The sequence below is a fragment of the Aspergillus japonicus genome (assembly GCF_003184785.1).
Source record: "Aspergillus japonicus CBS 114.51 unplaced genomic scaffold BO86scaffold_1, whole genome shotgun sequence".
Taxonomy (NCBI): domain Eukaryota; kingdom Fungi; phylum Ascomycota; class Eurotiomycetes; order Eurotiales; family Aspergillaceae; genus Aspergillus; species Aspergillus japonicus.
The window spans coordinates 1,140,325-1,154,578 of NW_020291638.1; the positions used below are offsets into that span (position 1 = coordinate 1,140,325).

The following is a 14,254-nucleotide window of genomic DNA, read 5'->3' on the forward strand; positions in this document are numbered from 1 at the left end:
AAAATTGAGCTACTGAAGTAACGCTTCAATCTTATGCTGATCTTTATTACAACCATCTTTGAGAAGTAGTCACAATAGGTACTGGGTAGTTACAACGTGATATGAAACTCCACTTTTTCCTCAACCCCGATGGAACAAGTAAATCACAACGGGAAAAATCACAGGATAAGATGGCAGCAGAAAACATCAGGAAGTGGGCACGCACACGCGGCAAAGGGGGTATCATGTCATGACAAGGGGCATTTCGTGAACAACACAATGCGTGGAAAATCTGAACAAAGCGGGACGAAAATCAATCAGAAGACAAAAGTTCTCTCTAAACATGCTTTTTCCATGAAACATGCTTCTATCCCCTCCCCTAAGGAGTGATGAACACCAATTCAGGCATCGACGCGCTGCTTGAAAAGACTCTTGCCCCGCAACCACTGCCGGTAGCGTTTGTATCGCTTTTTGTCGTAGTCCTCCGCGACGACGGTCAGCCCGGTCTCGGGAACGTTGAGGTATTCGACATAATCCGCCAGGTTTTCGAGTGCGTTGGCCTCGAGGGTAGCTTCCTCGACGTTGCATTTGTTGGCATACTCGATGTAGTCGAGGTTGGCTTCGTTTTCGCGGATCGAGGTTGCGGTGAGTTCGTTCTCCGAGGTAACTACGAGGGGCACTTTCAGGGGATGGTTGATGTAGCGTTCGTACTCTTCGGCTTCCGCGGCGGTGACCGTGGGGTTGAGGGAGTCGTGCACGAGCTGTCCCAAGGTCCATTGAGCAATTTGCGCTTTGCTGGGCGCGGCACCGGGTTCCAGGGAGGATTGGAGGGAAGCGGTGGTCTGTGAAGGCGTTCCGAAAGACGTGTATGTGGGTTGTTTCATGATTCCTGCGGCCGGAAGCTGTTTGTCCGCGGAAAGGGGTTGGTTCAGCCAACGGCGGTTGGATTGCGAGGTTGTGGAGTTGGAACGGCCGATTACTGTTTTATCCGGTTCCTGGATCTTGACAGTTCGGTGGGTCTGACGCTCGCGGTTCACCGGTTCATGCGGAATTCTGGGCACGAACGGGCTTATGTCGTAGGGAGCACCGGATCCGGGGCGGAAAGGCAGGTACCGGAGGGTGGAGTTCATCTTGTAGGAGAACACCTTGGAGAATGATGAGACTGCTAGCGGGCGATAGTACTCGAGCCAATAGTCGTCATAGTGTGACAACGGTTCCTTGAGCGGCTTAGGAGGGGGCGGCAATTCGAATTTCTTCAAGTTGTCCGGATTGTACCAGTTGATATAGTGAGGACGCTTCTTGTTTGACCACGACCTTGGATTGGCATGATGCAAGTAGTAATCGGTAGACAGGTCCCACAACATTGGCTGTCCCTGGGAGAAGATGTAATTGCCAAGGAAGAGATTGTATGCTTCCTGGCGTTGAGCATCAAGAAAGGAATTGTTGTAGTATCGCTTGAAACTCTCGACCATGTCTCGCGAGTGACTGCTCCACTGATTAATCTTGCGGTAGGTTGCCATGGTGTTGACCAGGTGAGAGCCTCCGTATTGAATGGCGATAGTGTCACCGTGATCGTGCCACATATCAGTAAACAGATTGACAGCGTCCGAATCGTATTCCACTGTTGTTCCATCGATGATTCCCAAAGCGTGGAGCTGATGGCCAAGCGCGCGTTTGCCGATCACGAACTGAGCGGCATTCGTACGATCGAGACAGTCGATACAGTTAGTCCTCGCTATTCCGTTCTGCAATTGGAGCCCGGATTCGGCATCGACACCATTCTGGAAGAACCCAGTCTTTGGAATAATGTCCCCTGCAATATCTTCGAGTGTCCCTATCACATCTTGATCGCGACTTTTTGCAGCACGACTCATGTCCCAAGGTTGATAGATAATCTTCTTATCCTCAGGAAGGAACTGATTGAGATACTGAATCGCATTGGTGTATTCCTTGAGAAGTTTCGACTCGCGTGGGGTCCTTTCTCGAGCTTTAATCAAGTTCAATGCGTAGACTGGGGCACCATATCTTTCAAAGAGATTGTCGAAATGCAAAGCGGCAGCAGAGTAGAAAGGGTCAACCAGATTCAGCTCAATATCTGGCTTGGGAGAAACACCGGAGTTCTCTTGAGTCCAATACAGTGGGATACTACCACGATGCTGGACATATGATGTATAGAGTGGATTAGCGTAGAGCAGCGGACCAGGCGCATGGAACGACGTAGCCGCCATATCAGACACAATCTGCTCGGTCTCGACATCATTGGCCACATAGCCCAGGTCATTTGCTCCTCTCTTCAGAAAACGAGCGCCAGCAAAGAACCGAGAACGACGAGCAATGATTGTTATGTACACAATCCGTCCGTAGATCGACAGCTTGGCTTGCTCGACATAACCATGAATGATCGGAAGACACCACTCCCAAGGGTTGCGTAGCTTGGTAAGAGCTGGGGTGAGAAGATGGTGATTCCAGATAAACATCGGGTTGTAATCCTGCTGGAATGTCTTGCGTTGTCCTTCATGATGAGCTTTGCGCTCCCGGCAGATATTGCGCTGCAGAGTATGGGTAATGTCGTAAGAGTAACTGAAGTAGAACGACCGGGTCAAATCAAGGTTGTTCAGGATTGCAATGTACCTTGCCTCCTCGGGGTTTTTCTCCGGTCGCAGGCGGGAAGAGCTGGACGTCGTCAACGAGATCAACTCAGTTCCGTCAATCTGATAGACGTAGTGACCGCCGAGCATGGCAACCTGGCTTCTCTTTGTCACCAGAAGCATGTAATATGCATCCGTGAAGCGAATGAATCCAAGCATAGCCCAGGCGCTACATTTAAGCTTCAGTCCGCCCGAGCTCTTATTGCCGTCGTCGATGGTATCCAACAACTGGCTCATCTCCCGCTTGCTGTACACAATGTCATCCTCGGAGATGATCAGCTCGCCCGACTCCGAGGTCCGATCGATCTTCATGATCCGGAAGCGTGTGTCCGACAAGTCCATGCCGACCATGTAGAAGCGGGTGGCTGTCTCGTACAGCGAGAACTTGTGCATGCGGTTGATTCCCTCTTCGCCGCCCGTGTCGAAGAACGCAGATCGCTGCTTTTGTGCCGAAGTGGGCGTCGAGTCCCGCTCGAAGGAGGTTGCGACCTGCGGCTCTTCATCTTCAGCTTCCTCGCCCTCCTCGCTCAGAGGGGCTGTGGGAGCTGAAGGGGCGCTGAAGGGTAGCGAGGGGAACGGTGAGCCCGCGCGGGGTGACTTCCGATCGTCTTCCAAGTCGAGAAGGCTTCGCAACGCTGACTCGGGCTGGTCGCCAGCCAGCTTGCTGCTCGAGCCAGAGGTGAAGGAGGTGTCTGCATAAGGAAAATTGAAGTCAGTCGGAGAGTCTGGAGAGCTGCTACCATCTCGAGATGCTCTGGAAGAACGGCCGCCGTCGAGATGGCCAACACTGCAATCTTCCGCAGCATCGCGGGGGATGGAAATTCCATCAAGGCTCTCCATTATGATGACAGCTGAATTTCATGGAAGCCCGTTCCAGAAAATCAGAGGCGTGCAATCTCAAGAGGCCATGACAGTCCTTCCAAAAGCCACGACCATCCAATGGTTGAAGTTTTGGCGGTCGAGATGATTTTAGTTGGCTTGTGTTTGGGGCAACATACCGGTAACTTTGGTATTGAGATTACCCATTGCTGCTGCTGGTGACGTCACGCACTGCTTCCTGCTGGAGCACGTGATGCCGTAAGATGACACGTGATTTAATATATGGTTTGATGGAAGAGAGGATGTCCTTTCCTGAACATACAGTTCCAGCTCCTAGAACAAAATCAGAAATAGAATGATACTTAACACGCAAACAATACCTGTGTTGCTCCTTATATTGCTGCTTTAATGAGTGTGGAAGAATGGAGAGATGGATGTTTGCTCAGTAATTCGCACTCCGTTTGAAAGGGGATCCCTAATCTGTCAAACAAAGTAGCTCTGGCAACAAGACTTGCCTGCAAAGACCGGGCACTTATAGTGGGCTCTAAGTCACTTCACATCTGGCTACGGCTACAAGTGAAGCCAGGTTGTTCCCATCTCCGTTCTTGCTTTCTATCCTCTATAACCGTGACTTCCCATTTTTGCACAGGACAATTAAGCACGATTACTTGCAATGCATATCTTCTATTGTAAAACGTGACGGACGGGGCAAGTCAGCGGAGTTAAACTCAAGAGCTAGAAGCAAGCAAGTTGGGGTCTCCCTCACTAGCAGTGGAAATGAACAACTCGTGCCTTGCTCCAAGAATATCAAAACAAAGGCAAGCCTGAGTGATGCGATAGTCGTCCCCCCTACACACTGAAACCATCGCTATCATGGCAATGCAGCTTCGGGACAGGCGTTTACAAAAGGCGAAGAACAAACCTAGAGTTCCGTCCGTTGTAAAATGCTCGAATCCCCGGGCATTCAAGCATTGCAAAGAGTAGCCACAGTGCGTGCGGAATACTTTGCAGAGCTTGGAGGTTATTTCTCATATCTTTCAAGTAGATTGAATCCGATGGTGGCCTCTTGTGGCGGATCGAGTCTTCCAGCTAGCTCGAGTCCTTCTAAAACGAAGCCTAAGAGCTGTCAAGTGTAGTAGAGACTGCTTATCCGTCATGATGATGAACGTTGGTCTCCTGCCGGCCTATTTCAACAGCCACATGTATCTATATTGCTCCCCTGGATCACCGCCGTGTCTCCGTGTTGTTCAGTGTGTCCGTTGTCACGATCTTCAGTGCCATTGGCTTCTCTGTCGCAGTCATGGTGAAATGAAGATATGTCGAGTATCTTATTCTAATCCGAAGCCCCTTGTTTTCTATATCACCAAAAGACCAGGTGGTGCAAAGTTGGTCTCTCATTTCATGATCGCTCCAGGGATTTGAACCTGCTGAAGGATTAGCTGTCAAATATTTCAAGCTTCTCACGAACAACAACAAACGTGCCCGACGACAATGCCATGGGATCAAGACATACTATCCCATTTATGAGCACAAAGTAATGCAAGGATCTCCTCCGCATCCCGCCCATCCGCCCTGCACCCGCTCTTACCCCAAATTCCCCAACTCGGCACCCGCGCGGGGAAAGCAACTCCCCCGACCCAACAAAGTAATTCTCCCCGCGCCCTCCGGCCATCCTACTATCCCACACTGGCACATCCTACACTTCAAAAGCACGCAATGCAACACAGCAGAACAAAGCAGCCTTGATGGAAGCCTAGTGGTATAAAAAAGCTCCCCAGGGGACAGGGCCTTGTCGCCCCGGGTCCTCGACTGCCTTCTTCCTTAGCTTGCCCAACCAACCAACCAGCCAACCACCACCGACCGCCATGACGGAGGTGATCACCCACATCGTCCTGTTCAAATACAAACCCTCCATAACATGGAGTGAGTTCGAAGAGCACTTCGCCGTCTTTCTCGCGCTGAAGGAGAAGTGCAAGAAGCCGGAGACTGGGCGCCCATACATGAAGAGCATGAAAGCAGGTGCGTTGTCCTTTGGCAAACATCTAGACATGGATGCTGGGGAATGCTAACTATATTTTCCCAAAAACTCTCAAGGCAAGAACCGCAGCTGGGAACCGTTCAGCAAAGGAATGACGCACGGATTCGTCCTGGAGTTTGAGAATCAGGCCGATCTCGACTACTATTTGACCGAGGATCCGGTGCATTTGGAGTTTTCGAGGAATGCAGCGCCATTGATGTATGTTCTGGGCCCTTCAGTATGCTTCGGGGAGGAGGTGACTAACAATCGCCTGCAGAGAAGATTCGGTCGTTATAGGTAAGCTCGGCACCCGACCCCAATCAATTACGCCAACCTCATCTGGCCAAATGTAAAGACATCCGAGACGGCATCCTTTTCGGGCCCCCAGCGAAGAAGCCCACCATCGGAGCCGGCACGTTCCACGGGAGCTGCCACTGCGGTGACTGCTCCTGGACGGCCGAGATCACAGAGCCGGAACACATCCTCTGCCACTGCGAGACGTGCCGCAAACTCGGGGGTGGGCCCTATTCGATGAATCAGATCATCCACAAGGTGTGTGACCGTTACTCATCACCCCGCAGCGCACACGCTCGCAAAAGCATCCTACTACACACCATGGCGCAAGCGGAAACAAAGCTAATCTCCAGGACGATGGTGATGATGGTGGTGACAGGATCAACTGCGAATCCTCTCCGGAAAGCCCAGCACGTATACCTACACCGGAGCCTCCGAAAACCCCGTCCACTGTTACTTCTGCCCCAACTGCACGTCCCACATCTACCATCATCAGGCCGTCATGGGAGACCGAATCATCATCCGAACCATCTTGCTCGACCAGGGCGCGCGTATGCCCCCTGCCGGGGAGATCTTCGCGGAAGGGAAGTTGGCGTGGGTTGATGCGCTTCGGCAGGAGCTTGAGAAGCGATAATGCTGGGGAATAGCTGATTTCTGAATTATATAATACTGGTTTTTGTTGGTGAGCATATTTGTTTTACATGTGCTTGTAACTATGGTTAGATGCTTGACTGGAGCAGAACGTAGACATCTGGGATTTCCCTGCCATTGGGTGTATATATTTGAAGACGTTGGTCTGTGGCTATGATATAGAGATTATAGTATAAAAGTTGATGCTATTTAAGAAAAATCTTCAACGCTATGCGCTAAATGCAGAGGGTTACTTACTCTAAACCTAATGACAGCCCTGTGCGTATGCCGTCGAATTGATTGTAGTATATGTAGAATATCACATCAATACGAGTCCGGGTGCACATTAGCAAGGATTTCTCGCAGGCACTTCTGGACGACCTCACACCGCCAGCGTTGGCGAGGGTTGGGATCCAGCATACCTCCAATGCAGCTGACCAAGGCTTCGGCCACCGTATTTCCATTCTTCAACTTCACATCGCCCATGTGCACCTTGTCCATAAAGTCTCTGGGCAGGCATGCTCCGTTGATGGATGCGGTTGGCGGCTTCTTGTACGGGCCTTTGGTCAAATCATCCAGCACAAGATGGCGCTCCATCTTCGTGTTCAAAGGATAGAGCAGCTCAAAGAGAATGATGCCCAATGAATAAACGTCAAGCGACCAGTCGCAGACATAATGCATCGGCCGCTCCATCCCTACCTCCTGGGCATAGCGGTGAACATTCCCGCTTGAGATCAACCCGCTCGAGTCGAGAGGTGGACGATAGAATTCTGTACCAACAATGTGGTGAATAGGTGAGCCGTGCTCTGTGGACTGAGGCGAGCTGTCGGATGGAGGATCGTTTAGGTGCGAGATGTCAGCCACGAGGCCGAAGTCGCCGATCCGAGGCTGGCAGTAATGAAGTCCCGCCCCGCCGTCGGATTGACAGGGATGACAACAGGTGTGGGTGTGATGTTTCTCCGGACAAGAGAGGAAGATGTTGGCCGGTTTGAGATCGCGGTGGATGATGTCCTTGGAATGCAGGTAAAGCACTCCGGAAAGAATGTCCACCATCAATTGCAAGGAGGGAACCAAGTGGAAGCAGTGGCGACGCCGTGGCTTCCCCGAGTCATCTGCATGTGTGCTGGGTCGAGGGTTGAGATATGCGTGGAGAGATATCGGATGCATCGACATTTGGATATGCAAGATCACTGCAGGGATTTCAAGACCTCTTCTACGGCTGCGTTGAATCTGCATGCTCGAAGGGTTGTGACTGAGGCCGTCTGTGAAGATATCTTCTTCCGCGTTGCGAAGCGAAGAAGGCTGGTCCTGAGTAGGATTATGGGAGATCGAGGGGCCAGCCGAGCTGTCGTCTTCGTCATCCATGCTTTCTACAGAGGTGAACTTCGATGTGGAAGTACGCAGTGCGTGGTCGGAAGCCGAAGTTTCAGACTCCTCAAAGACGATCGCCAGTTGTTTGTTCTGGCTTTCCGCCACCGACATCTGCGACGCCATAGAATGGTGTGACAAGTTCTGTTGTGTGGAAGCCGAGTCAGTAACAGTCGACGCATTGAACAAGGAAAGATCGAGTTTGTCAAAATCAAGGTAGCCGAGGGGATTTACCTTTTCTGCCCAAGCACCATAATACCGTACGATATTGGCATGGTCGAGTTTGGCAAGTGTGCGGATCTCTTTCAGAATTTCCCCCAAGTGGTGCTTGTTGCCGCCCTCTAGTTGCGCCAATCGTCGCCGACTGAGAGCTATCTTCTTGATTGCGTACTCGTGTTCATCGACATGGTTTCTCACGTGGTAGACCTCCCCAAATGCGCCCCGACCTAGAACACTGATCTCCTCGAACTGTAACGCGTAGCGCGACATTTCTTCATCGCACGAGTTAGTAATACCGTCGAAAAGGGCCGAGTGGGATTCCGTACCCAGAAAAGGAGCCAGACGTGGGTTAAAAAGGTGGTCGATGTCGAGCTCCTGCAGTGAATTGAAAGACTTGGCATTTCGTCCGAGTTGCGTATAGCCCGCACGACCTTTGTGGAGTGTCAATTCACTGGAAGTCTTCGGCAAAGCACCCCCAACAGAGGCCGATCTAGACTGAAGATCATGCAAGTCGAGGCGTTTAAAGGAACGGCTAGCGATCAAATCCAACGTATCTCGATAGAGCTGTCTCGTGGGCCTTAAGGCTTCCTTCTCTGCACCTTCATTCACAATTCCATGCTGAGAGAGGACTTCCGATTGACGAGTGTACATATCATGCCCGAGAGCTCTAGCCTCGGGAGAATCCCGAGTGTACTGCCCGTGGGAGCCTGGCTGCGCGTTGAGTAGATCCGCGGCTCGACTGAGGCAATAGAACTCGAGAAGGGCAGCGGTCATCATCTTTCCATGACCGTCAACATCAGTGCTGTCGCCTGCTGACGTAGGCGACAAAATGCCCTTCTTCTTCGGCTGATGTCGCTGCTTTGAGCGGACCTCAGGACGGGGCCCCGAGATATCAAGATCCTGGACCTCCTCGTCTGAACTGGACGACGATGAGATCTCCGAAGGCTTTCTAAACATCGACATGATGACAGAAATTCAACAAAAGACGAAAATAGCCGCTCCAATGCCACGCTAAATCAAGGTGAAATGGGTATAGTTGGACCAACCAGTGGCCAATTGGCTGAACGATAGTTTTAACAAGTATAAAAAACCGACTGCCGTGACTTTCCTATGTCCGGTTAGCAAGAATGCCGTGAGATGCAGAGAAGAAGGCTCCTCACTCAGTAACAATACTAGACTTATATAGGCTCTGAGAGACAGCAAATGAAGTATACAGATTTCTTTAAAGCTGAGCGCAGCTGCGAAAAATCCCGGGATGTTGCTTTGAACACAATTGGAAAATACCACCTATAATCAATTAAGGGAATAGCTCCGCTCTGCTCTTTTGTGAAATGTTCCATCAGATTCCAAAGGAAGATGCCATTGAAAACGCGCCAACCGAGGAGGTTGCAATTAACCCCCAAGTGTACAATACACGATACACGAGGAGGTGAACTGCTATAGTGACACAGAACGATATGAACACGATGGTCACAAAGGTTGTATGACGATGGACGCGGAATTGCAATTGTATGCAGGAGCCATCCAGGTTGGGTTGGCGCGAAGCGGGGTGGGGTACGCGGGCGAGGGAGCGAGAGAGAGGGTGAGAAATTGAGAATTGTCAATTGCATTGAGTCACTTGGAGGGGCTCCGGCATCCCGCGTTCTCTGCCTCAGGCAATCACGGCTCTCCACCGCCACTCATCATCCCTGGCCGACCTCGGCCGCAACAACCACCCTTCCAGCTTTTACACCACGCCCTGCAAATGTAGTTGAAGTATAGGCTAGTGCCTTGGAATTCCGAGTATTGACCGAAAATGGTATCGTCCCACCACTCACCGGTACAAAGCGGCTCTGAAGACGGATAAATGTGGGGGTGGATTGGGCAAGAAGCCTGCTAGCACTGGTCACTATAGCAGAGTGGGGGGCAGACAACTATACGAGACCGACTGATCTAGGACCGATGCGCCGAGACACACGCGCGGCGAGCTTGGCTGGCTTGGCTCTGCTGGATCATATATAGGCTACAAGCCACGGCCCATAGTGATGAGCTCTGAACACACAGCACAACTCAAACATTGACCAAGATGCAAGCCTTACACACCGCAGACATCGCCGTTATCGGCGCTGGTATCGTGGGTTCGGCCCTGGGGTACTTTCTATCTTCCCCAGGAGACATGGGCAAGAAGATCGTGTTGATTGATCGTTCTTTTGCACCCTTGAAGGGTTCCACCGGCCATGCACCTGGATTTGTTGGCCAGTACAATGAATCGGAGGTCTTGACCCGTCTGGCCCAGGATACGGTCCAGGAGTACAGAAAGATCCCTGGTGGATTTGACGTGGTTGGGGGCCTCGAGCTGGCGACCAGCCTTGCAGGAGCGGAGCGTCTGAAGCAGCGACATGACTCGGCCAAAAGAGCTGGTCTCCAAGCTGAGCTCATCTCGTCCGCACAGGCAACCAATATGGCCCCTGCCTTGATCAAGGGCGAGTACACCGCCGCGTTGCACTTCGCCGGTGATGGTGCTGCTAACGCCATCAGAATCACCACCTTCTTCCAAGATGAGGCACGGGCGAGGGGTGTGCAGCTTCTCCAGGCGGATGCCACGAAGATTCAACAAGCCAATGGCCAGGTGGAGGGTGTGATGACTACGGCTGGATTCGTCCAGGCCAAGACGGTCATCATCGCCACTGGCATCTGGGCCCCCGAGCTCTGCAGCTTCCAGACGCCCATTCCTATTGTCCCTGTCGCACATCCGTATATGTACGGCAAGTACCATGAGTTGAGCGAACATAAAGCCCCTTGGGTCAGATGGCCTGAACACCACGTCTATGCCCGTGATCACGGTACCTTCTATGGGCTAGGCTCCTATGACCACCCGCCACATGCGCAGCAACCGACCGAGACGGCCATCGGAGACTGGATTGAGGATTTCGGCGCAACATTGGATACCGCTATGAAGTTCATCCCAGAGTCGACAAATTTGGAGATCAGAGAGAAGTTCAACGGTATCTTCTCGATGACACCGGACAATATGCCACTGGTGGGAGCTGTTGCTGAGGTGACTGGGCTGTACATGGCTGCAGCTGTTTGGGTGACCCATGCAGCTGGGTCGGCCAAATTCTTGACCCAACTGATGAAGGGGGAGGCTGTTGATGATACCTTGAAGGAAGCTTTGGATCCCAACAGATTCCAGGGACGGGAGATAAAGGAGTTGACACAGGAGTCTTTGGATGGGTACAACCATATCTATAAGACCGTTGCAAGCTCGGACTGAACCACGCATTCAAATTTTCGATGTATGATAATGATCTCAGCGCATATCACCAGAAATGATACTCTCTCCCAATCCTCAACTTTCGTAAGTGTTCAAAGCTTCGCACGGCTGTCCGAAGAACCCTTGTACTTGATAGCGAAGCTATAAGCTGGGTCATAATGCATGTCCCAATACTTATCCCATATCATTCTTGTCAGCGGGCCAACCTTCCCGTCGCCCACCCTCCGACCGTCCAGGGTTGTGATGGGCATGATACCTCCAGCAGTCGTGCACATGAAAATCTCATCAGCCTGATAAGCCAGCTCAACTGGTGTCGGTTCCAAGCGAACCGAAACTCCCTCCCGCTGCGCAATCTCTATAATACTCTTACGCGTGACCCCATGCAACACCCCTCGATCAGGAGTATAAATCGCCCCATCCTTAACCAGAACGATATTATACCCTGATCCCTCGGTAAGATGTGCGTCCCCATCCGTCAAGAATGGATATGTCGCCTCTCTATCCGCCGCCTCCAGCGCCCCTCGAATCAAATCCCCCCATTGCAGATTCTTGACTGTCGGATCAATTGCTCCGGGTGGAACACGTCGTACTGTGCGTGCGACAATGGCATGTCCACCCGTCCGCTGCACCTCGGGCTCCATCACCCAGACATACGGCTTGATGAATAGATACAGATTATTTGTGAGGCTGAGGGGGTCTTTGCTACCCCGAATGCCTTGCAGGCCGCGCGTGACGATCAGCTCGACGTATGCGTCGCGAAGGCCGCTGCGGATTACCATATCAACAAGAATGCTCTTGATTTCGTCCCGTGGAATAGGCAGTCTCATGCGTAGTTTCGCGCAGCTGAGCTCTAGCCGCGAGAGATGGTCGTCCAGGCGGAAGAAGCGCCCGTCCCAGACGGCGGGGACGTCGTAGGTCAAATCGCCGTGGAGGAAGCCTTCGTCGAGCAAGGGAATGCGAGCTTCATGGAGCGTAATGAGGCTGCGTTCAATCCAGGCGATGCCTTGAGTGAAAGGGTTGCTGGTTACGGTTTCGAGAGCGGCTTTGCGGGCGGAGTAGCCGGCGAAAATCTTATCCATGGTGGCCATAATGGGGGATGTGAGGAGAATGACTGTATAATCGTCGAGTGTCTGGATGTCGTTCGATTCGATCTGGGTGTACTGATGGTCTTTTGGCGAGTCTCGAAAAGAGGGGAATGGATGTGAGGGGAACACACGAGCTACCTAGTATTTTGAGCTGCATATCGATGCAGTTGCCATGCTTATCTCTCTATTCTCACTCGTTGATCTCCCCACAATGACTAAACCAGCACGTGGGCGGAATTCATTCCCTGAAGTTAAAGAGAGGTCTTGCCAGACTGGTTGAGATGGATTTGTCAGGCCATGGGTAGAACGATGTACAATAATCCGTTGTGAAGCGCAGCTTGCTCTGCTTGCATTTCGAACACCGGAATTCTGCGGAGCCTGGTATGTAGGTCGTTGTACCTAGGAAAACACAGAAAAAATCAAGACATGTTTTTTCGTAGAGTTAGAGATGCACACAAACCTGTTTAGCGCGTGGGGAGCTAAATGATGCCCTCATGGTATCAAGCCGAGAAGGCTAAATTAGACCACTCCAGGCTCCGCTGAATCCGCCCACAAACCGCGCGATGGCTATCAAAGGGCGTCCAATAGTCAAATTGATGCTGTCATCGACTGCTCCGCTTCATCTCGCTGCGCCAGTTCTAGCCTGAATAGGTAGGGAGACGATGCATCTTGGAGGAGCCAAATTGGCTTTGGGACGGTTAGTCGATTGAGCGGATGAAGGCTGACAGGACGCCGCCTCGCTGTTTTCCCCACAGCATACTAGGTACTCACATCGGATATGCCTTTTCCATCGAAGCAGGTCGCATATCGCACGGACTCGATCACTGGGAACCCAGCCATATGACTCACAACTTTGTTGTTGCAGGGGTAGTTTGCCAGAAGGATAGAGAGCAGCCATGGGCTATCGAATCTTGCAAGGAAAGCTACAAGTATGAGAAAGAGGTATAAATACGGCGGCAGGCAACCCCGATGTTTTGATCACAACTATAAGCCTTGTCATTTTCCATGCCAATCATGGCCTCCCAAGCGAGCAATCACCCACTCAAGCATGTCTCCCCACACATCTTGTCGCTGCTTTCCACGCTGCACAATCGATCAGCAGCAGAAGAAGCCCACATGACTTGGGATGACTTCAAACCCCAAAGTGTCGCTGAAAAAATGCGGGACAAGCTTGTTGCCATCGAACAAGACAAAGCCTATTTTCTCTACCAAATGGGCCTTGCAACCGGCGCTAAAACTATTGTCGAGGCTGGCACATCCTACGGTGTGAGCACCATCTATCTCGCACTGGCTATTGCATCCAACGCCGGAGTTACGGGTGGCGCAGGAAGAGTCATCGCAACGGAGCATGAGCCCGAGAAAGCTAAGAAGGCTCGAGAGCATTGGAATGCATGCGGTAGCTCTGTCAGCGAAATCATCGAGCTGCGAGAGGGTGATATCAGGGAGACTTTGAAGCACGACTTGGGAACGGTAGACATGCTATTGCTGGATAGTGAGTGATTCGAAATCCTGCAACAGTCTAGGCTTGTGCTGACAGTGACAGTCTGGGGCCCGATGCTGCTTCCAGTCTTGAAATTGGTCCAGCCGGCACTGCGACCGGGTGCTGTCATCATTACCGACAACACAATTAGTGCTGCAGAACATTGCAAAGAACTCCTTGGCTACATGCGTGCGCCTGGAAGTGGTTTTAGGAATCTCACACTCCCGTTCAACAATGGACTCGAGATGAGCGTATATCAGCCGCAAGGGTAACAGTGGCGGTGGGGGAAGGACATATTGTTGGATAGGCATCCAGCAGTGGTGTACTGAGAAAGCAAAGCGCCAATTGAGTCATACTGATAGTGTTGGAATCGTTATGAAGCTGCCCTATAACCAAAGCCTTGTTAGCAAAGAACTGCGGCCTCTACAAGAAGGTGGCCAAAGACGGATTGTAGTGTAGAAG

The 14,254-nt window shown here is 51.6% G+C and overlaps 6 protein-coding genes across 6 annotated transcripts; 3 read left to right on the plus strand and 3 right to left on the minus strand.

The window, feature by feature from the left end:
• Positions 1 to 62: 62 nt before the first annotated feature.
• BO86DRAFT_384720 (phosphatidylinositol-3,5-bisphosphate 5-phosphatase) lies at positions 63 to 3,590 on the minus strand. The gene has a single exon (XM_025670944.1). It carries the CDS (start codon positions 3,465 to 3,467, stop codon positions 381 to 383), a length of 3,087 nt encoding a protein of 1,028 aa, XP_025533546.1. The 5' UTR covers positions 3,468 to 3,590; the 3' UTR covers positions 63 to 380.
• A 1,557-nt stretch (positions 3,591 to 5,147) lies between these two features.
• Positions 5,148 to 6,430, plus strand: BO86DRAFT_384721 (uncharacterized protein). The gene is made up of 4 exons (XM_025670945.1): positions 5,148 to 5,465; positions 5,541 to 5,682; positions 5,814 to 6,015; positions 6,137 to 6,430. The coding sequence occupies exons 1-4, from the start codon at positions 5,312 to 5,314 to the stop codon at positions 6,389 to 6,391; spliced, it is 753 nt and encodes a 250-aa protein (XP_025533547.1). The 5' UTR covers positions 5,148 to 5,311; the 3' UTR covers positions 6,392 to 6,430.
• A 77-nt stretch (positions 6,431 to 6,507) lies between these two features.
• Positions 6,508 to 9,151, minus strand: BO86DRAFT_7811 (putative protein kinase). The gene is made up of 4 exons (XM_025677673.1): positions 9,135 to 9,151; positions 8,301 to 9,082; positions 7,990 to 8,246; positions 6,508 to 7,899 (listed from the first exon to the last, which is right to left on the minus strand). The coding sequence occupies exons 2-4, from the start codon at positions 8,935 to 8,937 to the stop codon at positions 6,712 to 6,714; spliced, it is 2,082 nt and encodes a 693-aa protein (XP_025533548.1). The 5' UTR covers positions 8,938 to 9,082; positions 9,135 to 9,151; the 3' UTR covers positions 6,508 to 6,711.
• Positions 9,152 to 9,705: 554 nt separating this feature from the next.
• BO86DRAFT_384723 (NAD(P)/FAD-dependent oxidoreductase) lies at positions 9,706 to 11,257 on the plus strand. The gene has a single exon (XM_025670946.1). It carries the CDS (start codon positions 10,040 to 10,042, stop codon positions 11,225 to 11,227), a length of 1,188 nt encoding a protein of 395 aa, XP_025533549.1. The 5' UTR covers positions 9,706 to 10,039; the 3' UTR covers positions 11,228 to 11,257.
• A 62-nt stretch (positions 11,258 to 11,319) lies between these two features.
• Positions 11,320 to 12,389, minus strand: BO86DRAFT_405628 (aminotransferase class IV; the record flags this gene model as incomplete). The annotated part of the gene is made up of 1 exon (XM_025674108.1): positions 11,320 to 12,389. The coding sequence occupies exon 1, from the start codon at positions 12,313 to 12,315 to the stop codon at positions 11,320 to 11,322; it is 996 nt and encodes a 331-aa protein (XP_025533550.1). The 5' UTR covers positions 12,316 to 12,389.
• A 937-nt stretch (positions 12,390 to 13,326) lies between these two features.
• BO86DRAFT_394428 (O-methyltransferase) lies at positions 13,327 to 14,064 on the plus strand (the record flags this gene model as incomplete). The annotated part of the gene is made up of 2 exons (XM_025673200.1): positions 13,327 to 13,804; positions 13,856 to 14,064. The coding sequence occupies 2 exons, from the start codon at positions 13,327 to 13,329 to the stop codon at positions 14,062 to 14,064; spliced, it is 687 nt and encodes a 228-aa protein (XP_025533551.1).
• Positions 14,065 to 14,254: the final 190 nt, after the last annotated feature.

What these genes read in the sequence shown, in the direction of transcription:
- BO86DRAFT_384723 (XM_025670946.1), top strand. Translation starts at nt 10,040, where the DNA reads ATGCAAGCCTTACACACCGCAGACATCGCCGTTATCGGCGCTGGTATC.
- BO86DRAFT_384721 (XM_025670945.1), top strand. Translation starts at nt 5,312, where the DNA reads ATGACGGAGGTGATCACCCACATCGTCCTGTTCAAATACAAACCCTCC. An exon ending in CATGAAGAGCATGAAAGCAG is followed by an intron (nt 5,466 to 5,540) that starts GTGCGTTGTCCT and finishes AAAACTCTCAAG; the next exon opens with GCAAGAACCGCAGCTGGGAA. An exon ending in AGGAATGCAGCGCCATTGAT is followed by an intron (nt 5,683 to 5,813) that starts GTATGTTCTGGG and finishes TCTGGCCAAATG; the next exon opens with TAAAGACATCCGAGACGGCA.
- BO86DRAFT_384720 (XM_025670944.1), bottom strand. Translation starts at nt 3,467, where the DNA reads ATGGAGAGCCTTGATGGAATTTCCATCCCCCGCGATGCTGCGGAAGAT.
- BO86DRAFT_7811 (XM_025677673.1), bottom strand. Translation starts at nt 8,937, where the DNA reads ATGTCGATGTTTAGAAAGCCTTCGGAGATCTCATCGTCGTCCAGTTCA. An exon ending in ACGTCTGGCTCCTTTTCTGG is followed by an intron (nt 8,247 to 8,300) that starts GTACGGAATCCC and finishes CGTGCGATGAAG; the next exon opens with AAATGTCGCGCTACGCGTTA. An exon ending in ATGGTGCTTGGGCAGAAAAG is followed by an intron (nt 7,900 to 7,989) that starts GTAAATCCCCTC and finishes TCCACACAACAG; the next exon opens with AACTTGTCACACCATTCTAT.